The sequence below is a fragment of the Seriola lalandi genome, unplaced genomic scaffold, assembly GCF_002814215.2.
Source record: "Seriola lalandi dorsalis isolate HSWRI2012SDOR001 ecotype SW California unplaced genomic scaffold, Sedor1 jcf7180002054736, whole genome shotgun sequence".
Classification (NCBI taxonomy): Eukaryota; Metazoa; Chordata; class Actinopteri; order Carangiformes; family Carangidae; genus Seriola; species Seriola lalandi.
The window spans coordinates 1,790,130-1,818,071 of record NW_019525289.1 but is presented as its reverse complement, the minus strand read 5'-3'; the positions used below and the strand labels follow the sequence as shown (position 1 = coordinate 1,818,071).

Sequence of the window (27,942 nt, the reverse complement as noted above, 5' to 3'; positions counted from 1 at the left end):
TCAATCTTGCAACTTATTGAGAGGACGTTGCCAGTTTCAAACACTGTATTACATACTGCATAACTGCTGCTTTTGTTCATGCTTTTTTTAATTTTTATTTATGCAGGACACATTTGGCCATAAGTTGGTTTGTTCAACACATCTAATAAATCAAATTTCATCCATAACAGTTCTAATCAATGCAAAGAATATTTTAACACCATTTAACACCTTCTCTCTTTTAGTGAGACCTCCCAGTTGGGTTCTCAGTTGGGTTCTTAAATAAATTTTGTGAGAGATAACTGCATCCTACCACAAGTACAGAAGCATTTCATTAATAGGCGCATCAGAAAAAAAAGTCTACAAACTTAAATCTAGATACAGAAACTTGGTGAAAGGCCAGTTTTTCCACAGATGGGGAACAAAATTCACAGTCCCCGATCTGGGCAAAAGTATATTTGAAAGTTTATCGAAAGCTAATGCAAGGCTTCAGCAGTCTGCGTTGAGACAAATCAAGTGGATATCTTCCAAAGTTGAAGTATTTTTAGTACAATATTCTGTCCGTGTTTGCCTGGCTGAGCTGTGGTGGAGGCATTGTATAACAAACAGGGATTCTGTACTAAAAAAAAAAACTAACTTTGGAAGGTACTCACTTGTGTAACTCAGACTGTTGAAATCTCACATTAAATTCAGATCAACTTTTGAATCATTTACATTTAAATCGCTTTAGGAAGGGGTCTTTTATTGTCCAGTAGGAGAACAGGAGGAGTGATAACAGCAAGCAAAAACTGGTTCAGCGTACATACAGGCACTTTACTATTGGTTCAAGATGAATGTTTTTTTTGAATATCCTTTCAAATTCAGGGCTACCTTGTCCAGGTGGGGTCAAACACACAGCCTGGCTGAGTGCTGATAGGACACTCTGCTCGGCCAGGCCTATCCTCAGCTTCCCAGCAAGAGACCTGTCAATCAAAACCACAAGACCAACCGCAGTCAGTGTTGATACCTGCTGCCCATGACAGCAGCTACATGCTTGCTCATTCACACATGGAGGTAAGAAGGCACTGCAACATCCGTGTGTCTATACACATGCAGATGTGGATGCGTGCATGTGTGTGCAAGTGTGTGTGTGTGTGTGTGTGTGTGTGTGTGTGTGTGTGTGTGTGTCAGAGTGTTATTTTACCTGACTATGTAGCGGGCCTCGGAAAAGCGGCATGCCACAAAGAGGCCTTTGATGATGTCGATTTTCTTATTCATGGCCTGAGGCAGGCGGGAGGAAATTGAGATTCACAGAAGAAGAGCGAGAAGAGACAGAATGCAAAAAGACTGAGGTCACCAGCGAGTACAAACTCCATGTTCAATCCAGAGCATTAAAAAAAAAACAAAAAAAAAACACAGACCCAGTAGCAACGGGGAGGAAAAAGGACCTAATTGCTCGAGATATTCCAGCCAGGTGATGACTTATTCACAGCTGAGAAATTACTCCCCTTCCTCTGAGGTCCCCAAATAAACTAATAATTCCTTTTTCAATACACAATCACATTAACATTTCCTTTGTTTTCCCTCCTTGACCCCAATACTGAGAGGCAAATAGAGTGAAAACAATATTTTCTCAAGCTCGCTTTCCTCTAATGAAAATGTTATTCCGTGGCTCACCGAGTTTCCACTCATGCTGGCAATTTCCTTCAATTTCCTGAACACGCCCCCTGCTGTTAGACTGGCTGGTTGGAACATCATGCGCTGGTTGCTACGGGAACTCTCGGCCACTAGGCCCAAATCTCCTTTCTCCTGAGCCTCTGCTTTGATTTTGTCCAATTGTCGCCCTGGAAACAAGAGCGAGACGGTAAATAGCAGCCGGCTCGCTGGCTGATGAGCAGAAGGGTGGCACCAGCAGTTAGGCTGGGAATGCACAAGCAAGAGATTGGGTGCAACAGAGTGGTTATGCTTGTGTGTATGTGTTTATTTATGTGTGCGCCTATTACCAGTAGCTTGAGCAACAGCTTTCATCAGCACCGTCTCTCCAACGCCAAGCTCCATCCCCAGGTATGCAGGACCCAGCTGGTTCAAACACAGGTACACACAGCACAGCAGGTCGTCTGGAAAAAGAACATAAATAAAAGGTACACACACACACACTTTATTACACAAAATACATAAGCATGCACAAATACAAAGAGAAGCACAGTCACGCAAATAAAAACAGACTCCACACAGAACACACTTTCAGTTGTGACACACACATACTGACAAACACTCAAGACACAACCAAACATGCACACACACACACACGCGCACGCGCAAACACACACACACACACACACACACACACACAGAGAAGGAAACACACTCTCAAGACACCACCATACACACACGATGGATAGATACAAACATGGCCACATACACTCAGACAACAACAGACACAAAAACAGAAGCTCAGACACACAGACTCAAAAGACACACACATAGACACAGAGCAACACATCAACACAAATACATCATCGGAATCCCACAGGTACATGCTCATACACACGCACACCCACCTACAAACACACACACACACATCAATGAACTGACTTATCCTCCCACTTTTATGTGCAACCTGGCTTCATCATCATCTCCTGATAGAGTGGCTGGCTGCCAGATGCCTGTGTAGCTACATCAGCATGCATTATGGGAGAGATAAAACACCATTTACCTGGAGAGAGCAGCAGCACAGAGCGAAGCAGGTTCGACAGCGTCTCAATGTTTCTCAGCCTAGGAAATGACATTGGGATTGCTTTGAGACAAGGAAGACGAGTTAAACGAATTTTAAAGCCATTCTGTAAATACTGGGAGGCAGGAAATGAGATCTGTCTGGAGGTTTTAATCGGAAATGGAAGTTCAGGAGGCAGACGAGCAGTTCATTTATGAAACGCTATACATCAATTGCAGTGGGTGGGAAAAATACAAGTCATTACCAGGACGTTTGTCATTTAATATCCTCAAAAGATAAAAACACTGTCTGAAAAATGTGTTCTCAATTCCTTGGCAAGAGCTTTCAGTATCAAATCATCCTTTAAAATGTATGCATCTAGATTCCTGAAGCTAAGAATCAGATACGTTTCCTTCACCAAAATCTGTATTCGCTTCTCCTCTTGTTTAGCTCAAGTTGTAAAACAATTCATCATCCAGGTTTCCAAAACAATTGCAGAGAACAAAAATGTGTAAAAATGTGTTAAAATACATTCTTCAACATTCCTAGAAACTGACCTATTTGTAAAAATTTCTTCCTGTTCCCTGCCCCCTCCAGAAAATTAATCCAATTACCTTAGTTTCCCTGGCTGGAACACACTTCTCTAATTACACTCCAGATATTCCCAGCAGAAATCCTGAGTGCTAACGTTGTAAAAAATGCTTTGGTATATGTATATCCTTTGCATATTTAGCGATCGCTTTCTCCCAAATGGCATTTACCTCAGCCTGCGATTAAACACCTTTTCTCTCCATATGGAGCTCTTACCTGCCAGAGTCCTCTTCAATCTTCTCAAAAGTGCGAGCCACCGCCAAGTACGGCACTCTGGAGAGTGATGAGCATGTAGTTAGCAGGAGAAGCTGCCACACTGACAGATTTTTTCATTCACTGCGTTTAGCTGAACTCAGAACATCTAACAATTAGTACAAGTAGAGTGAGCTTTGATTCTGGGTTATCAAAACTCCATGAAAGCACCAGCGAGGAGAACAAAGGTCAGAGCTGCCACGGTGGGAAAACTGTGTCCTTACAGTGACTTTTGTTATGTAAAAAAAAAAAAAAAAAAATCTATTATGCTCCATATGGTGGAGAGTTTGTCTTTTTTTTAGAACAAAAGCCTCCAAAAGAGAACTGCAGCGCTTTGAGCAGAGGAACCATGAGATTTAAATGCATTTTTTATATTCTGAAAACTTAAGTCTATATAATATATTTAATAACTATCAACATTGTTTCTTATTTGTCTTTGGAGTAGCAGATGTTTTGTTTTGTTTTGTTCAGTTTTGTTTGCATAGAGTTGGGAGCCAGAATATTTATTTAATTATTTTTAAAATAAAAGTATTTGAAAGTCAACTCAGTGACTTTTCTGTGACAGACATGTTGTCGTCACACTGTTTAGATGCAATAAACTTCATCTGCTATTCAAAGCAGGTTAAAAACAAACCACACATAACTGTACACAGGACAGTAGTTGACTCAAGTCTAAGCCTGGTTTAAGCAGTATGATTTGCACCATGGCCTTGATGTAAAATTCAACAATTTTTTCATGACTTTCCATTTCTAAGTCAGAGCACTTCCCTGAGGTGAAATCTTTATTTCTTCAGAGTGTCTTGATGTTTAACTCAAGAAGGCTGCTCAGAGAAAAATCAGGATGGTTTTCACATCAGTTTGGCTCAGTGAGAAAAACAAAACACCACTAATACAATGGCGACTTGTCACCACTGTTGCATCTCAAATCTTAGCTGTTTGGTGGCTAGATTAGCTTTGGGCCTTTTTATCTTTATTTGACAGTCAGACACAAGGGGTGAAAACTAACACTGGCAGAGAAGAAAGACTGGAATTACATACTGCAATAGTCCCTGTCCACACCGGCATCTTTAGCTTTGTAATTACCGGAATTGTCATAATACATTATGATCAATCAGACGACATTCTGTCAAAATAAAGGTCTATGGCACGCAGACGAGCTGTGATGTATGTATTTACTTCAGGGTCTTATTCTCCTCTACAGGACTTACATTTAAGCCAATAAATAAGGTAATTTAGCACTCCCTATATAGAGCCATTTTGTTTCCTATGACAGTGACCTCTCTGTCATATTACAAAGGTCTTGGCTTTCACTACTTTACTGGCTCGACACCTTATCACCCTGAGATAGAAACATGTTTTCACCCCCTCAATTTGAAGGGTGGATCAAGGGAGCACTGACCTGCATCAAGCTTGAGCTTATTATATACAATGCTATGGGCTATCTACAAACATTTTACACACTCTGGCCTCTTCTGGAGCAAATAAAACACTATCTTCTCCCCCCCTCTTTTTTCGTTAATCTCTCATGTTCGAGAGGTTGGATTTGGTGGTAGATGGTGTTATCTGCATGGTTTTTGTTTTAATGTTTGTAAAAAGGAAAGCTTTTATTTTGGAGACATTTTGACAGCAGTAGCGACATGTAAAGTAAGTTTTATAAAATGTCCCTGAAGAAGATAGGTATGCGGTCAAGATATGTCTCTTTTTAAATTCTGCATCTTGACTGTGCCTTGACTTTTTTGTGAACACTGACTGAGTTCCCGCGCAACAAGAGCGCCTGTTTTGTGTCACATTGTTGTCAGATCCAAGAAGCGTTTCCTTAATTATTTTTGTCGTTGGTAAAAAAAAATTAATTTGAAAGATTTCTTTAAAGTGAGCACCTTCTAACATCCCCACATATTCTGTGTGGTGAGTAGGGCACGTAAAGAGAAGGCTTACTTTTGGCCCTGCTTCCAGCAGGCGTGGTCCACGGGATGATATCCTGGCCGGGACGGATTGTAGTCTGTTTGTCCTGAAGTTGGCTCGCTGAGGAAGAACACACCGAGAAAGAGAGCAAATTAGTCTCAAACTGAACAATGGTGACAGCTGTTACACTCACTGAAGCTGACTCAGAATTCTTTGTAGACAGAAAGTCGTGCACACTATTATCATAACAATGAGATAGTCTGAAATGTAATGAGTGTTTCTGAAGATATTTTAAAAGTTGTAGTTGAACTACGGCAAAGTTCGTCTGAAAAGAAGAATACCACTTCTTATTAAGAAAAGTTCAGCATATTTAATAGAGGTGAAATTCCCACAAGACCAATGTAAGAAAAGTAAATTTATTCTTGTAATATGTATAGTATATATGTAACATGCACAATATGTTAAGTGTTTCTTTGCCTCATGCAGGGCGCAGAAAACCAGAGTCAAACAAAATATCATTGCCTGAATTCATTACAGGGAGCTGTGAACTTTCCTTTTCATGTGATGCCTATCACTCCTACACTGACGCACACGAGGCAGTGATAAAAAAATAAATAGTTAGGAGGATGAAAAATGCATTTCCTCTCTTCTAGAGCTAAAAATAGCTTGTGGATGGAATAGTTAACATGACCTCAAAATGACAAAGCAGTAATATACTACTGCTGCTGCTGGTTTATTCACGTGTAATGAAAGCACTGCGCACACCATAAGCATTATGGTAATACTAATGAGTCATACATACAAAAATTGATTGCCTTAAAGCACTTATAGAATACATACAGAGAGACTCTGCAGAGACTGCACTTTTTTAATAACAAACCTTTTGATCTACATCCACATACACACAATCATGTGATGCACTGGCACTTCTGTGTGCAGCTACTTAACAACTGTCTACTGATGTGGACGCAATTTAGATGTGTAACTGTTGTAACTACAGAAAATAACCTGGGTTTCACTTTCCCTCATCACTCGGGACCAAAAGTATTTTTCAACCTGAAGGAATCACTGGATATACTTTATGTAGCAAAAATCAGGTGAAAATATTTCAAATTTGACAAAAAGGTTTAAAAATATCCTATTGTACAATCTGTACCAGAAAAAGATCACTTCTTCCTGGGCCCATAATCTTAACCTCCTGCAAAATTTAAGGAAACTCTATTAATGCTGAATTCAAACTAGATTTTCTTTTCTTATTTTATGATAACTTTGATATTTACTCCAATAATGGCCCGACCCGACAGCATTGAGCACTGGAAACCAAATTGAGCATCTGGAACAACAGTTGCTCGATTTACTCCGTGTAGTGTGTCACAGGAGAAGACAACCGATGCAGCATCTGGGACACCTCACAAGGTCCTGACAAAAAAAAAAATGGAATTCTTGCCTTTTGCCAAGTTTGACAATTACAACATGTTTTGTGATGTTGGCCCACAAGAGCACAGATTGGCCTTTGTGAGCAACTGTAAACATGGTGAAGTAAAAGAGGAATTGTGGTTTATTTCATTAAGGAATCTGTAACAATACAACCATCACCATCAGGTCAGGTCAGGAGCGTAAAACCAAGTTAAAAATCACACCTATGGTCATCGCAGAGTGAGGTTGAATGGTTCGAGGTTGACTTTTGCTCATTAAACCCTGGTTATGTCTGCAAACATACATTGTTGTTGCTGTCAAGTAGAACAGTAAAGTCCATCCCTATCGACTTGATGATCAAGTGTGTTCATCACACAAGACATGAAATTTTAATAAAGTGCTAATTGGTCTGCATTGTCTCTTAGCCAACTCTCAACAAGAATTTGTGACTCATGTGATTCACTTGTGATCATCTCAAAAAACTAGAGCTTCCTTGATGGAGGTAATTAATCAATGTGACCAAGTAAAAACATGGGAACAATGATGGATATAATCATTAGTGATAGCCCTACTTCAACATCACAGTTTCAAATTCATTTCTTCTCATGTTCCTTCCTGACAAGCAGTGCATGCACACAACATGAGGGGTCAGAGGTCAAGGTCAGCTGAACAGTGCACTATGAGGATGAGTTAAGTGTATCAGATGCTGCCACTGAGAATGAACGACATACCTGCTCAACAACCGTATGTAACCACCAGGTACATAGACGAGAAACAAAACAAAGGCTGAATCCAAATGTCTTACAGACTTTTGTCATACGTACAGTGACATGTTGACTGTGCTATGAGACAGGACTTAAAGACCTTGTGTGTTTCCATGGAGATAAATTGCAATCTCTGACGATGTAACAGATCTTATTGTATCGAATTGAAGGTATTGGTGTTGGCAACCTGTGCATGATATTTGCAAGGCCTTGCTAACGACCCTACATAGGCCAAGTACTGTACCAGGGTCTCCTGGCCGAGTGGTCAGAACTGAAGAAGCCTCTCAGATGAGAGGTGAAACATCTTCAAGTGTCTAAAACCAACTCCAGTTGCCCTCGACTCAACTTTTCTTGGAGATCCATATTGATGTACTTCAGAGCAAAGTACTGTGAAGCCTGCAACCACAGCAGACTCTCTCCACAGAGAGTCCACTTGAGGCCCTTTGTGGATTTGGACAACCCTCAGCACTCACGGACTTTCCGAGAACACGCCGGTTAAGTATGACGGTCTGCGAGTGCGGTGAAGTTCGGACATTCAGATTCAGCCAGACCAGAAAACAATATCAGGAGTCTGTGACCAACCCTAACCCAGTTGTAGTTTTTCCTTACCCTTTTGTGTCTTTACTCTCCTCCGCTGAACTCTTCCTCTCCGCACTTGTCTTTTTCTCCCCTTCATTCTTCTCTGGTTTCTCCGTCTTCACTGCAGCTTTTCTGGGAGCTGTTAAAAAAATAAAAAGAAAAAAAGAAAGGTGAGGGTGGAGCAGGGGTTGGGGCAGAGCAATATGTTGCCATCTTTCCTAACTGATAAAAGCATAAAACATTTACAGACATGTTTTCTTTTTTTTGTGCAAGCACAGAGCTATGCAAATTCTTCCTCACCAAAGAAACTGCTGATGGGGGATTTCTTGGCTGGCTCCTTATCTTTCTGCTCTTTTGCTTCTTTCTGTTTTTTCGCTGTTTGACTTTTTGGGCTCTTTTCTCCCTCTCGTGTGTCCTTTTCAACCACCTCCTTCTTGGCAACGGCAAGCCCTTTCTCATCATCTGTCTTCTCCTTTGCTTCATTTTTCTTTTCCGCCCCCTCAGCTTTCTTTTCTTTCTCATCAGAGCTCTTTTTCTCCACCTGCTCCTCCTCCATGGCCTCCTCTCCTTCTTCTTTCTTCTTGTTCTCCACCTCCTCATCTGGGCTGTTAGCCTCGGTCACTGCCTTTTCAACTCCTTCTTCCTTTGCTCCCTCCTCCATGGGTTCACCGGTGTTCCCTACACAGGGTGAGACAGAAAGGGAGTGGAGTCATTGAAGAGATAAATGCCAGCAAGTTTCCTGAGGGCGACCCAGTTTTTTTTTTTTTGTGAGCCAACGTTTGAAGATGATTTTTGAACATAACAGCCTTCTTCAATAAATGCCGCAGGTTATATTTTTGAGGTTTCCCTTTCACCCAAGAGAGTCAGGTAAGAGAGAAATTACTATTGACAAACTTGTAGCACCGAGTCCCTGCAGACAGAACAGGGGTCATGATACCGACTGGGTGAAGAGCCAGACATGAAACTTTAATTTTCTCATCCATAAGTTAAAATGACAAGTGGATTGGACTGGTGAATCCAGCAGTCACTTTTGCCATTTTACCAAACAATTTTAGAAAAGAGACAGGGGCCATTTCCCTGCCTGCGGCGCTACTGTGGATACACTTGCCGCTTGACAAACACCAGGTTTAAAAAGGTGCTGACTGTGGGAAAACTCAGTAAGTTTGCTGAAAAGAAATGGTGCTGCCTGCTTTTGTACACACATTACTATAATTTCTTCACGAATAAGACATCATGTCAAAACTTGAACAAACAAATCCGACAAAGCCAAAGTAGCTTTGGATAACACACATCAACCGCAGCATTTGACGTCAGGGCTTCAACTAGGAGAGGGCTGAACGATACGCAAAAAAAAAAAGTCATATTGCGATTATTGTGGCAGATATTGGAATCGTCATAAGTCACGATTTCAGGTGGACTGGTAATTTTTACATTTGATTTTCACTGAAAGAAAATCTGAAAATGATGATGATGTGATTTTTGTTGGAGTTTGTTCCAAACAAGGATGTTCACTTACGTCTGGAGAATATGATTTGTAGGCCGGGGCATCTCTGTAGGATCACAATGTTTATTTATAATATGTTGTGACACATTTGACCTTTATAAAAAAAATTTCAGCTCCTGCAATTTGGATATTGCACTTGGCCATGTTATAATTTAGATGATATTTTGGAGCTGCAAAAAAATAAAATAAAATAAGAAAAATCACAAGAATTGCAGATCCTTTGATAAAGGTAAAAAGGTTTTTCCATTGAAAATGAAATGCAAAAACAATCATTCAGATTGAAATTGTAACTCATGAAAATTGCATATCTGCCAAAATAATTTTGGAGGATGATTTTTTTGCACATCATTCAGACCTAGAATCTACTCATTATTTTTTTCATCATCAAAACATGCCTGAGAATAAAGAAAAATACAATTTATCAGTGACGACAACAAATTGCTTGTTTCATCCGACCATCACTAAAAATCAATTCGCATCTAACAGAGAGAAAAGTAGCAAATCCTCATGTTTAAGAAGCTAGAACAAAAGACTATGACATTTTTACTTTAAAACTTGATTCTTGAATTCTTATAGACTAATTTTCTCTTAATTAATCCACAAATTATTTTGGCATCATCTGATATCCATAGCACACACTGCTGCATCATATGTACAGGTCAGAGGTCAGGCTATAGGAGCCAGGACGTGCCAATCTGTGGAGAGAGTGCATATGATGTTGGTTTTGATTATGAACAGAGTGTTATACAATCCTGTCCTATGTGAATTTAAAAGGAAACGTTATGTGTCTAACAAAATGTTAATGACTGCTTAATTTTACTGCAACTGTTCCTAGCTTTACTTTAGTGCTGCTGACAGACAGTCCAGGGATCTTTGTCCACCTTACAACACTATGTCCATAGGGCTTGGACATACAGCAAATATCAGTATTTAACACTTGAGAGTGTCAGTGTTACAGGACTATAAGAGGCATGTTGATGTGATATTGTAGAATGCTTTAATACTGGCAAGAATTTTACAGATATTTGACATTTTTATTGTTTTTATTTTGGAAATTGATTTCATTTTGGAAATAATAAAATAAATTACTTGATAAGTTGTTCGTTTTTTTTTTTTTTTTTTTTTTTTTTTAAAACCCTTTTCACCATGTATCCAAGGTGTTAGTGAACTTCCCAACACCCTGACAGGCTCCAGGTAATTTTCCTTTCACACAAAGACTTTCCAGACCCCTGTAGGAGCTGTACTCTGTTATCTGACTCATACCAGACATGAAGGCATACCTGCACTGCTGGCACTGGTCTCCACACGGGGTCGTTTATTTTGCTGACCCTGCTCCTCTTTGGCCTCGGCCTCCTCTCTCTGACTCTCGCTGCCGCTCCTGCTCTCATCAAGCTTCCTCTTGGGGAACATCTTCCTCGCTGCATACGTCAGGACAGGCATTCAATTAAAAGAAGGGAGGGAGGGTGGGAGAAAAAAAAAGAAGTGAGAGGCATCCCAACTGAAATCATGCCATGATCAAACAGAAAGAATGTGGAGATGAAAACAGGACGAGTCTGCTCTCTTACTGCAGATGTAGGGCAATGAAAAAAAAGAGAATCATAGATACGTACTTTGCTAATGAAAACACTAATTCCATCCTGAAACATATTATGCAGCACAGCAGCTTATGGTTCCAGTGTAATTTCCTCCGTAATTTTATGCAGCAGTTGTGCTCGAGGGTAATTTTGGTTTAGGTTCAGCATCCGCTTCTGTGCTGGTCCTTGTTAAGGTTCCAGCACAGGTAGTCCTACTATTTTTCTTTTTAGATATTATAATGAAAGCATTAAACCAGGACATTAGGAATGCAATTTCTGGTCAAATTAGAGCGTTACTTTAATGTGGTGTTTTCTTCAGTGGTGATGGTGGCAGGGCTCTTATTGTGGCAACGCAACCGCTGCTGAAAGCAAACGCTGCTCTCATCAGACACAAAGAGAATGGGATGATGAAAAGAGAATGAGCCGCTTTCCTTACTGCAAAAGTAGGATGAAGGAAACAAAGTGAGAAAGGAGGTGCTTCCCAAATCAAAACAAATCTGCAATTCTAGAAAACTGTGCAGCTCCAAGTAGCTTAAATTCTCAATTCAAAATCCTACATTTCTGCTGTGACATTAAAAAAAGAAAGAAGTAGAGCCTCACTTAAATTCCCTTGGCCAGTCTATTTATGTTAACTGTAGATAGTTACTCATAGATCTCATTTAGAATTTACAGATAATGAACATGTATGACAGGAAAACCGCAGCAAGCAGCAGCAGCTCTCTTTCACTGGTATCCAGCATGTCTGAAATGTTCGAGCTGTCATATACAAGATGCAGCTATAAAATAATAATGGCTACATATGTACGAGCTTTTTTTTATCTTTAGTTACCAAAGCCTGTAAACCAAAACTGAGCCAAATAAACACTATCAGCCTCGATAATAAGACGACTTGCTCTGCTGGTTCCATTAGCAGTCAGTGGAGTACACCTCAAGACAATGTATCAGTAATATTATTATCACAATGCAAATACACTCAGGAAAATAATGATATGGGCTCGAGAGAGAGGGTGCTTGTGTGGTTCAGTAGATGAGATAAATGACAAAGAGTGCAGCACCATCTAGCCTTGTGGTTGTCAATCTGAAAGGTTGCGACCCCTCCAGAGAATCACGAGAAAAATGGAACAACGGGGTGGAAAGTGTACTTTGCTGTTTCTGGTGAAAAAACTTCTTGTGCATTCAGTTTGTGATAAATGTTTTGTTTTCCCTCATTGTGAAATAATGAGTATTTGGAGCCATTAGGCTCCTGCTAACAAGTAATCAAGTAAAATAGCTCCAGGCGCAAAAACTATCAATCCTCAGCTGGTGTCAAAGTTCAAAACACTGCAACTTTGGAGGAAAAGTTGAGAACCACAAATCTGGTTTAACTCTGTGGTAAAAAAAAAAAAAAAATTCAAGAAAGACACAGTAAATTAAATCTGATCAGATACTGACCAGTCTTGCGTTTAATGGCCCCAGTCGGGGAGATGGAGTTAGGGGTGCTGGGAGTCCCTGGTGAGGCTGAGGAGGCCGGGGTGGCTGGAGTGGCCGGTGTTACAGGAGTGGCTGGTGTTACAGGAGTGGCTGGAGCTGGTGGTGGAGACATGGGGGTGGGAACTGCCTTAAACACATCATCCTTCTGAAAAAGACAAGCAGAAGTATAAGTGATCTATTTGCATGTACAACCGATATTGAAAATGCAGGAAATGAAGGTAGAAGTTGTCCAGCTGTCCAGAACACTGTGATTTGGACCACTGTGGTCTGTTTGTATTTCATATCCTCAATGTGGCATCTTCTGCCAAAGCAAGTGAGAATATTCACTTTTTAATTAGTTGCAAATTATATTTAAAAAAGGAGAATTCATTCATTTATGGACAAACACTGAGCTGTCCACATGGGACAGCTGAAAGCAAATGAAAGAAAGGCAGGAACGTAAACAAAGTCTGTGAAGCAAAATATCTCAGCATTTTACACAGCGTTGGACACTGCAAACCCTGAACAACACAAACCTCCATCAGTGGGGAAACAAGTTTGTTGCTCAATGAAGCGCATCGTTTAGTGAGGCCTGCTAGAGAGAACTGTAGGCAGGCTGGCAAAAATTTCTAAAAGCAAGTATTAGACCCTGTACATGAAATGTCTCAATACTCCAATAAACCAATTAAACCATGTAGCAGAGTTGTTATTCCTCCATTATCCCTTTTATAAACTATTAATAGTAACTGTTAAAGCATTGGTCACAAAGAGATAAAACTCCCCAGATGAAGAACACACACAGAAACACACTGGTCTTACAATAAAGCTGCTATTCATCGCACTGATTCTCGAGTAGAGGAAAGACTGGGTACGTTCAAAGACTTAGTAGCTCAGATAATTTGAACAAAATAAAAATGAAGATTTGGTAAAAGTGTATATCCTCACTTTTGTGTTTAGGAGGGAAATAAAGCACAGATTTGATTCAAACTGTTGAGTCTGTGCTGATTCTCATCTTCAGTATATTTATCGTCTCAATAACAAATAAACTACCCTCTAAAATAGGCGTACAGCGCCGCACATGTCTCCCACCAACCTCAGCCAGTTCTAACACCTTAACATCATGTGTTGCCACTGGGAGAAAACTACTTAGAAAGATAAACATCAAAGTCAATGGTTATGTCATTCTTTGTATGAGGATATGATGCTTTTCTTTGCCACTTTTAGCAGTAAACTGAATATCTTTGGACTGTTGGACTAAACAAGACATTTGAAGCCCTAACCTTGGTCTGTAGGAAATTATAATTTCATGTCATTTTTCTCTATCTCTTATCATGTTGTCGACAAAATCATTTATTGAAAAATAAGCAGCAGATTAGCCAATAATGAAAATAATCATTAGATACAGTCATAGATAAAACGTCCAGCTTCTGCCACTTTAGTTGCTAGTTGTATAAATGAAAAACTGAAATATACTGAAATAAAACATCTAAAACTATTTATGGGTCAGCATATGAAACATGACAGGTGGCATCAATGAAGGTGTATTTGAACTTATCTGATTTTTTGTGGAGTTGGGACCATTTTTGTTTTGACCTCCCTCAAAGTAAGTGAACTTGCGTCAGAAATGCGTTCTCTAATGCGGCTTGTGCTGCTCTTCCAAGTTCCTTCAGTTTGTAATAACTGTAACAGGATGTGGAAAAGTTTAAACCCATCCAGGCCTCGACTACTGGTGGGCATTTTTCACAGTTGTTTTACATTTTATGAATAATAAAAAATAAAATAACAATTAATGATGAAAATAACCATTAGTTTCTGCCCTGCACTTATCTCCAGTGGAGCTGCTCTTTGGCTTTAGTCATGAAAAATGCTCAAATCATTGTAATCATTGTTTTGGAGGTTCGGTCATGGTGACAAACATCATGCATCTGTAACAATCTCTTCCCTCAATGAACAAATAATGAAACATGACTGACATATTACAAAACAAAATGATCAGGGCGGTAAAGAGAAGTGTTTATCAAACAACAACAGGTGGCTCAGCGACAGCCAAAGCTGATAATCAGGTCTTTTCATTATGTGACTTATTAACGAATGCATTCAACATTGTGAGTCACACATACAATTACTGTACCTCTGTATTTACCCTCCATTGAATAAACAATATCCACAGATCTGCCTACAGGAGCTCTAATAGTCTTATTATATCCTGCTTGTGCATGTTGCAATGGTTACCTGTTGCTTGAATAACTTTGACATTGTGCAAGGAAAACGGAAGTCTACTGTTATTTCTTCTTTTACAATTATAACATCGGGCATTCGTATATTAAGTATTTCTGCTTTGTTTCTTTGACACAATATCCCTTCAAAATGTCAATTTGTTTTGCACCAAGTCCAAACTGATAAACTTTTTTTTACCTTTTCTTTTTTACTGGAGGTTTCTTTGTCTCCTTGTCCTTTGGTGGCAACTTGCTCTTTAACTATTGGTGCCTCGTCGTCGTCGCTGTCCAGGATTTGACGGCTGCGCTTGGCAACCTTCTTGATAGGTGAATCAGTTTCAACGGCACCATTCTGCACCTTGAGAGGACTCTTGACAGGTCTGGGGATGAACACAGACACTCTGTTAAAACATCATGCAATTCAAATAAATAGAGCCATTAGCCTCATATACACCGCCACAAGGTTGTACAATATGGAATTCAAAAAAAGGATAAAAGTCTTTAGAAAAAGCAATATAAAAAACAACTGCGTCATAAAATCAAGGGAGGAGTGATAAAAGAGAGACAAAAAAGCAATGAAGAAAAGATCATTACACAAAGACAAGTGTATTAAAGTGAGTTTTAAGACATACTTTAAAGATGATACAGAGGAGAGATAATGAGCAAGTTATCATCAAAGCAGCTTCAAGATGAGAAACGGAAGTTATCCCTTTTCATCATCACTTTTGATAATAACTACTGGACACAAAAAACTTTTATTAAGCAACAGATATCTCAGATTCGGAGTGATTCAAAGATAATTGCACACACTCAAACTGTCAGTGAGGTCTCAGTGCAAAAATGTGTTTAAAAAAAATTAGCTCATGCATTGATGATGTTTACTGACTTCTGCGCTTACAGTCAGTATCTCCACAGCTATATCAGCCAATCTCAAATAATATTTCTGTCTGTGGATTAAATGCAGGTATTTTTAAGTATTTGTATAGACAATGATGCATTCATTTTTTAGCTAATCTGACAGCTGTAATAAGTAGCACTAATATCCTGTAATCAGTGAGTTCAGTCATCTGTGTCAGAGTTTTTCTAACTTGTGTGTGACACCAGCGACAAATTTAACTCTAAATAGACCTGATTTTCTGGAGTTGATGGATTTCTGTGCATCTATCCTTGTGACTGGTATAATAAACCCTTTCATACTGCAATAACCTCAAATTCTGAGTGATTAAAAAGTAAGATGATCTTACTTTATCACTGGCTCATCTGCAGTTTTCTTCTGAATATCCTTGTCTCTGCTCTTGGGCTGGAAGAAGGAGCTGATGGAAGAGGACAAACAGATACAGACAGCTGAGTGTTAGCAGGATTGAGAGTCAAAAAAATTAATTTCCACTTTAATAAACTGGACTCAGCTGGCAAATTACAACACAGCCGAGCTGTGTGTAACTAATTCAAAGCAGTGGTGGTAATTGAAAATGAGCAGCTAGCTTTGAATCATAGTTTGGTAACAAAACAAGCCTCGTGCGCATTACAGAGAGTTATGCTAGATGATCACAGGATCACAAAGTTATTCTAAAACCTTTACAACCGATATAGTAAGGTTTTCTCTGCCTGGACTTTAATTTGATAATAGTTTGGTCACTCTGCACTGTTGGATAAAAACTGAGTCCTATCACCAAAACAGATGCTGTAGACCAACGTATGCTAACGCTAACTTACAGGTAATGTAGCTAACACTAAAACTCAGCGACACTTTACAGGCTAACACCCTCTGTAGGCGCTTTAAAGACGCCTAGCATACTGAACTTAGTCAGTTAATGCTAATGCAGGTCCAAACGTCACCAAGCTAATGCTACGTCCTCGTAAGCTAAACAGAAACTGTTACCGGCTGTCGTTACTTTACTTACGCGATGCTGCGCTGCATGTTGTCTTTAAACTCTTCCTTCACCTGACAATGAATTAAGACTAATGGTTAATATATAGCACAGGTCCAACATCCACGAACGATAACTCAAAGTCCCGCGCTGCAGAATGACAAAATAGTTGGAATATTCGGCGCCAAAATTACACCTCAGCCAAAGATTGTAGAAAGACAAGAAGGTTCACTTGTGAGCTAAAATCAGGCTCCGTTTTTGGCCTGCAAATTTAGCCACTATGATTCCCTTATTTTTTTTTCTTGGACAGGTTTTGGCTATCCTAGTACAGCTGACTTGGCACATAGTAAGAAACGAATACAAAGCAATATGGTGAAAATGGCAAACATATTATCCAAATAACTGAAAAACCATAGAAACACATAAAACCCGTAGAAAAACTATCCTTACATTATGCTAGGTGATCTGATATAGGCTATTGTTATATTATACTGAAAAATAATATTGCCAAAACTATATTGTTTGTGTATTGTATCATTCTTATGGACACAGAAAATAAAAGTGAAGTGTGATAATATGGTGTATCGCTATGAAAGAAAATGCCTCAAAAGTAAATACTTGTATTAGTAAATCACATTTTTACAGCTTCCCAAGTAAGCTGAGGCTGATGGTACCCAAAAACTTGTCAGAGTGGCACCTCTTTAATTTTTGCACATCTCAGCGCTCCTTCTCTCCCGGGAAAAGCGGTGCCGTGAAAAGTTTGTGGGATGTCAAAGGTGCTACTGCCCCCTGCCGTGTCGGAGTGCTACCCGCAGACGCCGACGGCTGGTCCTGATGCTGCAGAGAAGATTATGATGGCTCCCTTCATGAAAATTTCACAGTGTCTGCTTGAATGCATCATTTATGCAGCTCTTATTATTTTCATGAACTCATGAAATGCAAGACAGACAGCTGAATAATGTAACTTGAGTGCACTTCTTTATTTACTCAAACACAAGTGCCATGATGTTAATGTTTACAAGTGCAATTCCCCCACTGAGGCTTGAAGTACTGACAGAAGATAAGCCGGGTTTCTCAACATGTCTATTAAAAAAAAACACACAACATTGTCCAACTCAATAAATACAAAGTCTGCATTATAAATCACACAGCAGTGAATAATGAACTACTCTACAATGAGCTCAAAAAGACACAAAGAGAGTGTGTATTTGAGAGATTTGAGGAGGGAAAGCAGTCCATCTGTTGTAGTTTGTTCCTCTTCTTCACTCTCTTTCCCCCATGTGTGCGTCACTCCCCGTTCTCCTCGCCTCTCCTTGAATTTCAGTCTGCTTCACTCCACCGAACAGGCTTCGACTGATGTGGCTCAGATCCCACCCTGCGGGGCTCTTTTGTGGCCAGCCGTTAGCGCTGCCATGGAGGGCCGAGGTGAGAGGTGGGAGGCCCGACTCTCTCAGCTCCCTCAGGTTGGCCCCTGGACGTGCAGGGGCAGAGATGAAGGGGAAGGGGCCGTGGAGAGCCCGGGGCGTTGGGATGGGCTTAGGGAGGCAGCACGGGAGCAAGAAGGGGTGAGGCACAGGCTGGACCACTGTCAGGGAACAGAGAGAGTCGAATCAGTCACAAACTGTTCCTTCGTGATGTTTCATGGTGCCCACACAGACATGTGGAGAAGACAACAAGAGCTTCATTTATCAATATTCATTAATTAACATAACAAAACAATTTTCCATAAGGAACCTCAAGCGCTGAATAAAATCAAGGTAACGTCATTCAGAGTAAAATGAAAACTGTCTTTTTGACCTTGTTATCTGATGCAGTATAAAATAACTTGCATATATTTGACATTTTAATGTAAAAAGTAATTAAATAAAAAGAAATCTCAAATGTGAAAGCACATTCTTGACCTCAGGAGTTTAAAAAATCTGCAGCATAAAGCATTTAAATGTGAGTTATGTGATGACAAACTAATTGAATGTGAGGAAGATGGAGAACTGAAAAAGTGATCGTGTTCTTCTTGGTGTTTTCCCTAAATTAGAACAGCAAAATTATAGGTGAATAAATCAAAGATCAATCAATCAAGTTGCATGAAAAGACCAAACTGATCCTACTAACACAAGTACTGTCTATGTAGCCAAACCCCTGAAATAGCTTTGTGCCATAGAGCTTCATCATCCTGCTGCTGGAAATACTCACAAGAATACCAAATGTGTATTAATCCGCTGCTGAAAATAGTCCCCAACAATTACTAACTCATGTGATAAAAACTACAATGCCCAGCTATTATAGGAAAATTATAACCTTTTTTAAAACTGTGTCTGCATGTGTGTATTAATGCGTGAAACAATGGGCGATGCATCGGGTGCCACAGAGAGGGTTTACTTTGTTGGCAGACTCTGGACCTGGTTCATGTGGCCTACCTGCTGCACAGGGGAAGTGAACCACTGACCGGTGCGTTCTTACCTCTGTCCATCACTGACCCTGCTCCTCCACACAAAGGAAGGCCACTGTCAGCGGGGAGGAGAGGGAAGGGAAGAGCACCACTCTGTGCCAGCTGGGGTGGGGTGGTGGGGTGAATGCATGGAGGATGAGATGGAGGGATGTTTGAGATGGGAACATGAATCTTTCAGTACAGCACATGTGAGCAAAATATTAAGAACACCAGGTGAAGTTTCGGATCTATTACTGTTTGTTTGACTTATTAAATATACTGCAGATCAAAGATGATGAGGCTGAGAGGCGGCAGAAACGTTAAACACTTAAATACAGGATGATTAACACATTAGTCACCTTTGCAGCAGGAAGGTGTTCCTGATATTTTGAACACTTTCATTAAAAACTGAAAATGTTAACAACTTAATTACAGCGTATGACATTAAGAGTTTTATTACTGACTAGGATTTCCATTTCCAAAAGCCAACCGTATATTTTTAAATGGACTGCACTTATACAGCGCTTTTCTACTATTACCAGACACAGCACATCCCTATACTCTTCCCTACTCGTACAGCATTAATCATATAGTTAAAAAAAAAAAGTATGGTGCTTTCTAAAGAACAGTAGGTAACCTAAGCCCTTGCTTTGCCTGTGAATGTGATATAACTTAAACACACTGTCTCCCCTCGACATAAGAGGATCAGTCAGTTGGTCAATTTTATATTAAATGATAAAGTTTCACTAATGATTTCTATTCAAGTCAGTCAAATTCGTATTAAATGATAAAGCTGAAGTAATTGTTTCTGTTAAAGTTGGGTAAGTTTTTAAATATTAAATAACAGTGTTAAGGTAATTATTTTTTCTCAAAGTGTTGTGGAATAAAACTCTTCTTAAAGGACCACATCCATGTTTTTGGAAACTGGACAAATAACAGTTTAGGGGATGATTGGAATGACACTTAAAAATAAAAATGAGCAAGAGTCCAGTGTCCCACACAGTGAGATCCTTTAAGTTGTGACATGAGATGTAGAGGTGTGGTAATGACCTGATGGCCGGGCGGTGGTGGGTATCCTGGGTAATTCACCAGGATGAGTTTGCTGAAGTTGAACTTGTAGGTGAACCTTTTCCCTTTGGTCTTGTGCAGGATGCGTTTGTTGTAGTAGTATCTGGAAATGAAATGTTTCCTGTGTCAGACTACACTGACTGTATGTTTATGGTATGCGCTGAACGTTGCTGTCGGGCACTTCGGATAAAAACGACGTGTGTTGCATCTGTTTGTTTTTTTTTTAGATTTTCAGAATTTAAATTGACAGCATATGTTAGGGAGTGTGTGTTTTTTTTATTTTTACAGCATCAGCCTGAGGGAGAAGCTGCACGGAGATATGATTTCACACATTCACACTTAAAGAGCTGTAACTCATAGTTATTTATGTGCACAGTGCATATGCGCACGTCACAATGAATATAACAACTTCACTGGTTTATTTTGAATTACCTGAGCGCCCGGCTGAGCTTGTCATAGTTCATGTGTGGTTTGCCCTTCCTCTCCCCCCACAGCCTGGCCAGCCTCTCAGGGTCCCGTATGACGAATTCGCCCCACTCCCCTCCCCAGCCGATGGCCCCGCCCTCGCCCCGCCCCAGCAGCTCCAGCAAGAAGTGCCAGAGCTGTACTTGTCTGGAGCCTGGAGACCAGGCCGGCTTGTAGGCCCAGTCGGGGAACAGCACTGCTGGAGACACAAGAGGAAGTATTGTCAAAATTACTCCTTGTGGGTTTCCATCCAAATGTAGAACAAATTTGAACTGAATTTCAAAGAAAATCGCAAAAGGAAAAATGCTAATTAATGCGCATCCACTACTGTTGTGCTAATATTTGGTTGAGATAAACAGCTGGTGGCGCTAACTCTCCAGTTGGATACGGGAGTAAAGCAGAATACCAGCAGAAGAAGAGGGCGCAACAAGATGACACAATTAAAAACAACCCCAGTAAAAACCTCAAATGGTGAAAAAGAAAAAACATGATAGAATTATGGCATTTCATCTACTAATTTGAAGAATCTTAGAATCTCCTCACGGATCTGTTTTCGTCTCCCCCCGCTACTTTTGGTCGAGCAGAAGCTTCAGTGAACGTAACATGCTTCATGTACGTCATGATTTATTCAATACGTCTTTTTCCATTGTAGAATTTGTAGCATTTTGTTTTTATAAATACACCAATTCTTCCACCTCAGACAAGTGTAAAAACATTTTTATGATGTTTGGAGATTTTTTTTAAACTTATTTCCAGCATTTCCACTCAAATTGAAAATCTGCATAAAAACAGGCGGAGGGAAACCCAGGAGATGAGCTCCTGCCTGTACGTTTATTTTTTCATTTATTTGTCAGTTGGATGCATGTTCTCTGGAAACCACAAATCAAATTCTGCTGAAGCAGGAGGCAGTAAGAGGTTCAATTTGACATTTTGGGGAATACACTTACAGAATGTGCCTTCATGGTGAGAATTTAATGAGAAGCTCGATACCACTCTCACGTCTGTATGGTAAATATGATGCAGCTCAGCAAACAAGACATAACCTGTTAATTAGTGAGTATTAGAGGAGCTGCTGGGTGGATTTTGTTTGCTTCGGAAGAAGCCAGGTTAGCTGTTTGTCTCTTAGTGGAGATGAAGAAACATGAGAGTGATATTGATCTTCTCGTCTTAACTCATGGCAAGAAACTGAATTTGTGCATTTCCCAAAACCTTGACCTGTTATTAGAAGTACTTTACTTTAGGCGGTTATTTTATGCCTGTATTAGAGCCACTGTCTAATACAGGCATAAAATATCCACTATAGAACATTTTTTAACCTGCATATTTGCATAAAGTCGTCAGTGCGACCTTAGATGATTGGTTGTTTCACCAACTGTACACATTCATGACCTCTGAGACTAACCTTCAGACTCCCTAACCCTGGGAAATGATTCATCTCACACAAGCTATTTTTAGTTTTAGATATAAACTACTGTACACGTTACATAAAGTTGTCATCAGCTACTGTATATGTCCATTTGTCCAGTTTGTCCATAAATGTCTCACACATGTCTATTTTTTGGGAAATTAGGAAAATGAAACATTTTACCACTCAGCACAAAAAATTAATTGTTGTTAATTAATGTTTTGTTTTGTTTTTTGCTAAATATACACCTCAACAAGACATGTGATGTAAAACACTATCTCGGGTGACAGAAGAGTGCATGTGTAATTATTTACCCGTCTTCTTCCTGTGATCAAGAAGCTTTGCGTTCCTGTGAGCACAAACTAATCATTCCTTCATTATGAGAAAACAATTTCAAGCTCATTACGCTGCGTTCACAACGTGATTCTCTGTTACAGAGGTTTACATTTCTCACTGCAGAGGAGATACCTGCGATGACATCTCGTTACATCCCGTGACATTCCTGAGTTTTGGTAACATGCACCTCACACCCTGCTTACTCGGTTTAGCTTATGAAACAAAAGTGGAATTTCACATGGAAATCTTGAGTCTTGTTTAAACATTTTGAGAGACTCTGCGCTCAGCGTGGCATCGTATCGAAAAAATAAATCTCTCTCAGCTCTCCACGAGTAAACGAATAAACGAATTGAATTTCGTGTGATAAGGAACAATAATTTTGTAATGAAAACGACCTGACTTTGTGATCAGGAGAAATAAACAAAATCACTATTTTTAATCGCCCCTGAAACTCCGTACAATGTAGGGACCATCGCTGCTTTGATTTAAGTTCATTTAAGTAAATACAAATTACAACAATTGTGCCAAAGTGGGGGCTAAAATCAGAGGTCGGAACAGGGCAACTCAGAATATTGTTTGCTGATTTGTTATGAAGGAGACTGCATCATTTGTCAGGGGTGACATGTTTATTGTTGCTTTGTTTGTCATGACTATTTTTATCATGGTGCTGTAACACAGACAGACGCACACTGCAAAGAATGAATATATAATAACTCTTACATAAAAACGAAAAATTCTCCCACACAAATACCAACCCACACTCATGTAAATAATCAAGATGAATACTCATACGCACACACACACGCACACACACGCACAGTCTTACTTCTACTCCAGTAAGGCGATGGAAGTGGTCCGGCCGAAGAGCTACAGCTGCACTGCATCTGAAAACACATCATTTGTGGTTTCTTCATCACTATGATCATCATCATCATCATCACGGTGAAGTCAGAGAGGTGAGAAAAGAGGGAGGAAAAAAACTGCTCAAAAGAAATTTCAATTAGCTGTTATGTGGTGTTAAATTAGCCATCACAACAAAGCACCAATGTACGGTAACTGACTGCAGCAGCTTCTGCTCCCAGTGTCACTTATACGATTAAATCATGTTCACACATATTAATTTAATGACAAATCTAAACCCAGAACAAAGACAATCTCCAGACTCTATATTGCATCAATATCAGTATAATTGTCAGTTCATGATGCGCTTGGAATTACATTTACTGAGGCATCAGCTGATTTGATTAGAGCAAGTCCGAACCTTTCGCAGTAAAATAATTGTGTCAAAGCATCTTTTTCCCTGCAGAGCCTGTTTAGTATTTTTCTATATTTCTTTCTGTAATTTCATCCCATAAACACACACACATCATCCACCCACGGATGCGATGACCTTCCCAGGCAATTCGAAGCAGTAGAGACACCCACCATCTTCCCTGGAAGGCTGAAAACTCATCTCTTCCAGAAGTGCTTCACATAACCCTTTTCCCCCACTGAATGATGTCTCCTCTCCTATAAGCCCTCTTCCATGAGCTGTAATATCCTCTTATCAACAGCAACAACAACAACAACAACAACAACAAAAAACCAACCATGTCTCCCCTTTTTCTGCTCTTATTTTATTTCCTTCTCCCATGCAGCACTACACTCACACAGGATCACTGCAGGGTCACAGGGACATTATCAGGAAACCAGGAATGCTGAGCCAGAGCTTTTTGCCCATAGACAGAAACTTAAAGAAATAAACAGATGACAAATTAAAACACGAGAAAAGGATAAAAAAAAAAAATGCAGTCATGCTCCAATAAGAGTGTTTCCTGTGCAATTCAATACAAACACTGGCTCTCGTGTGTGTGTCCCTCCCTTTCCTTTTTATTGGTTGTTTTGTTGCTTAACTACAAATTAAAGCTCATTCTACTGGATAAGAGAATCAGCTGTGTCCCTAAATATGCAAATCTAAGTGCACCGTCAGTCTAATGAGTAAAAAAAAAAAAAAAAAAAAAAAAAGTTGAAATCATCATGCCAGTCAAGCACAAAAGGGTCGACAGAGAGGTGATTTTCAAAGTAGACTTTCACGTCTAATTTAACTAATCACTAACAAGAACTCTCCCTTACAATCATCTCGTTTACAAAGAGTGGGCTGATTAAAGGCTCCGGTGTAAGTGTAATAATAATTCAATTGGTCGTGTTACCTTGATTTGAGCAGGAGTGGAAAAGGCTTCGTTAGATGAATAACAATGATCTGCTTGTCTGTCGGCCCCACTTCAAGTCTGGGAGGACTGAAGGATGGATGGACCGAATCTTAAACCCTCTATCTCATCTCCCCCCCAACCACACACTCCCCCACACTGCCCTCCCCCCAACTCCCTTCCCCTCCCCTCTCCTGTAACATCCCTCCATCTCTACCCCCCCACCCCTCCATCCCAGAATTAGGGAGACTAGGTCAAAACTAAACATCTTATGCTGATTACATTGATCAAGTCTTTGAGAAAAATAGTCCCACTTCTCAATGTAAGTCACACAGAGCGTTGAGACAAGTTAAAGTGGATGTTTGACTTGGCATCAAAATCTGAGAATTTTTTGGTGTTTTTGCTTGAAAAATGACCCGAAACGATGAATCGATAATAATAATTTTCTGCCAATCTATGAATAGATTAATCCACTAAATTTTTCAGCTCTTCTTGTCATTAATCATTAATCAAGCAAAAATATTTAAATTTGAAGCAAAGAACAGAACTTACATTTATTTATTCAGACAAAGCAAATAGGCCTTATTCAATGACATGGACAGGGAAATTATGAGAGGCTTTAATCACTTTTTCCTGATAATGAAAAAATACAGTTGCAAGATTGATTTAGAAACCTTATTTGCAGCCCTACATGTGACTGGGAATATTTATAATAATTATATAAAGGAGTAGTGATGAGTGTAGAAAGAGAAAAAGCCAACAGTAGAATAAGTTTAGATGACCATCATTACAAGTGAGGGTGTAAAGGGTTCGACCTGACATCAGCTAAAGGAAAAAAGAAAAAAACCAAACTGGGATGAAATAGGTGAAGGTGCTTTTCTTCCACGTCAGGATTGGAGCGTATTACAGCGAGCCGAGGGGGGAGATATGATTGAGTGGAGTGAAGGTGACTGGAGGTTTTTCCTTTGCTGAATCAAAGAGGTGATGAACTCAATACCAGAGCCACACTTTATTCCACTACAGCTGCTTTTCACTCGACAAGGGGTGACTTTCTCCAAGGTCAACAGGCTGTTCAATACTCTGCCGCACAGGCTCAGGAGGCTGTTAGTGGCGGAGGCAGCGGTGACACATTTTGCTCGAGCTGACGTCCTGCTGACTGTCCCTCAATTACTCCAGTCTCAAGTGCCTGTGTCACTCCAGTGAAACTGAGGATGAATTCCTGCAGCCTGTATCTCTAGAGGAGAAACTTCTTACCAAGTCGTGATGCTTTTAAATTCTACACATTTAGATGAGACGTAATGAAATATCTTCATCCTTTGATGGTCATTTGTGCAGGAAATTCTAATAGCACATTTAATGCCACATTAAATCTTCTTCAAGGGGGACATTTTTTTAAACTTTGGGCATAGAAAAACATTTTAGATTTCAGTACACTATAATTTTACATTCAAAAGAGGCTGCTTTTTCCAAAACGATCTCAAATCCAAACGTTGCAAAATACTGGAAGTAAAAGTTATAATTAAGTTTCAGATGCAACCGTGTTGATTTACAAGTAAAAGTATGAACGGAATTTTCATTTTTATCGCAATCAAGTATTTTAAGTATAAACACAGGTATGAGTTAAGACTATTTATATTGATAATGTCGGTTGCTTTTCCTTTTTAAAAGAGGACATTTTTATTGAAGCAAAATTATATGACTGCTTCTGTTTGAATTCAACATTTTCAGAGATGAGCTGATTCTTTTTCTTTGTTGTTGGATGAGGATATTAACACCACTCTCATAACTGTGAAATAAACAGGAAGCTACCGCCAGCAACCGCGTACTTAGCTTAGCAATAAGGACCGGAAAAGGCTAGCGTGGCGCTGTCCAAAGGTGACAAAATCCACCTACCAGCACCTTTAAAACCTCATGAACTCGTATATATCACACTCGTATCACATTTTTCAAAACTGTACAAAAACCCGGACAAATTATTGGCCACACTTTCTGGAGTTTCATTGCAAACTCATGGTGATAATGACTGGACAGAGCTGGGCTAGCTTATTCTTCATGCTAAGCTAACCTAACCGCTGGTTGCAGCTTCATATTTTCCCTTCACACAATAATGGTATCAATTACCTTATGTAAATCGAGGAAGAAAGCAAATAAGCGTTTTTCCCAAAATCCTCAATTAACATTTGAGATCATTGTTGGCTTCTTTAGTTTAGTAGAAAGGTTTTGTAAAGAAACATGTTTATATTTCTTCAACTGTAGTATCGAGAAGAAAATGGTATTATTGGTATTATTACCAGAACTCTGTTATTGGATCAGAAGTCTTACTGTAAATTTTTACAGCATAGCTAATCTGTCATAGCTGCATAGCTTAATGGAGTCTAATATGTGTCACAAAGTTTTTCAGTGAGAAGTGGGTTACAAGTTAATTCTGTGCTTTAGTAAAACTCACTGTGTGTGTGTGTGTGTATGTGTGTGTGTGAATGTGTTTGTGTGTGCGTGTGTGTATTGTTGCGTTTGTAGGTGGATTAGCAGTGATTTAGTTTTCTCTCTGCAGCAGAAAAGGAGACAGAAAGAAAAGCCTCCAGCAGTAATCCATTTAGGCTTATGACATACATGCATCCCTATACATTCCTGCCATGCTCAAAAACATGCACACACACACACACACTCACACTCACACACACTTATCGTCCCCCAGATGTGATAGCTGACACCGGAGGCTTTTAATTCCAGTGTAAATACAAATACTCTCCCAGACAGCTATCAATTATGCATGCTGCTAATTGAGTTGAATGTTGTGCTTTTAGCAGCCCAGGGACCCTGGGTCACAACCAACCAAACACACACACACACACACACACACACACACACACACACACACACACACAGACTAATATTTATATACTTAAACTCTTGCACTTGTGAGGACTCTGATATCATTCACTCCCTTGCTTCTAACTTTAATCTTAATAGACTGCAGCAGTGATTTTGCATGCTTCAGTCCATTTACTTTACATTTAGAAAATTTTACATCACTGATGATGATTTTGCTCACACTGCTGTGGAGTTTCCATGCTGCGCAAGGGGCCATTAGTTTCCATTAATTTCCATTTGCTATGAAAACCAGTTAGTAGACTCTTGAAACATGCTTGAGTCGTGTAAGTGGATGTTTAGTGCGCATTAATTATGGTCAGTTATATCGTTGTTTTGTAGTAACAGTGTAAAAAAAACAAATAAAGCAGGTTTGATGTTCACTGTGATGGATTTACTCAGT

At 39.7% G+C, this 27,942-nt stretch overlaps 2 protein-coding genes across 2 annotated transcripts in view; both read right to left on the bottom strand.

Annotated features, from left to right (window-relative positions):
* The window catches only part of lig1 (ligase I, DNA, ATP-dependent), a 48,480-nt gene extending 31,496 nt beyond the window's left edge, over positions 1-16,984 (bottom strand). Inside the window, exons 1-14 of the mRNA XM_023424517.2 lie at positions 16,820-16,984; positions 16,163-16,231; positions 15,118-15,298; positions 12,685-12,868; positions 10,960-11,097; positions 8,476-8,853; positions 8,206-8,314; positions 5,450-5,536; positions 3,479-3,535; positions 2,675-2,733; positions 1,962-2,075; positions 1,636-1,802; positions 1,163-1,239; positions 850-941 (exon numbers count right to left, since the gene is read on the bottom strand). Of these exons, the coding sequence (XP_023280285.1) occupies positions 850-941; positions 1,163-1,239; positions 1,636-1,802; positions 1,962-2,075; positions 2,675-2,733; positions 3,479-3,535; positions 5,450-5,536; positions 8,206-8,314; positions 8,476-8,853; positions 10,960-11,097; positions 12,685-12,868; positions 15,118-15,298; positions 16,163-16,231; positions 16,820-16,836 (1,729 nt within the window). The 5' untranslated portion in view covers positions 16,837-16,984. The remainder of the gene's footprint in view (positions 1-849; positions 942-1,162; positions 1,240-1,635; positions 1,803-1,961; positions 2,076-2,674; positions 2,734-3,478; positions 3,536-5,449; positions 5,537-8,205; positions 8,315-8,475; positions 8,854-10,959; positions 11,098-12,684; positions 12,869-15,117; positions 15,299-16,162; positions 16,232-16,819) is intronic.
* Positions 16,985-17,742: 758 nt separating this feature from the next.
* On the bottom strand, positions 17,743-23,369 carry LOC111668426 (ETS translocation variant 3-like protein). The gene is made up of 5 exons (XM_087178834.1): positions 23,312-23,369; positions 20,712-20,943; positions 20,262-20,382; positions 19,230-19,334; positions 17,743-18,363 (listed from the first exon to the last, which is right to left on the bottom strand). Exons 1-5 carry the CDS (start codon positions 23,367-23,369, stop codon positions 18,049-18,051), a joined length of 831 nt encoding a protein of 276 aa, XP_087034960.1. The 3' UTR covers positions 17,743-18,048.
* Between the last annotated feature and the right edge of the window lie 4,573 nt (positions 23,370-27,942).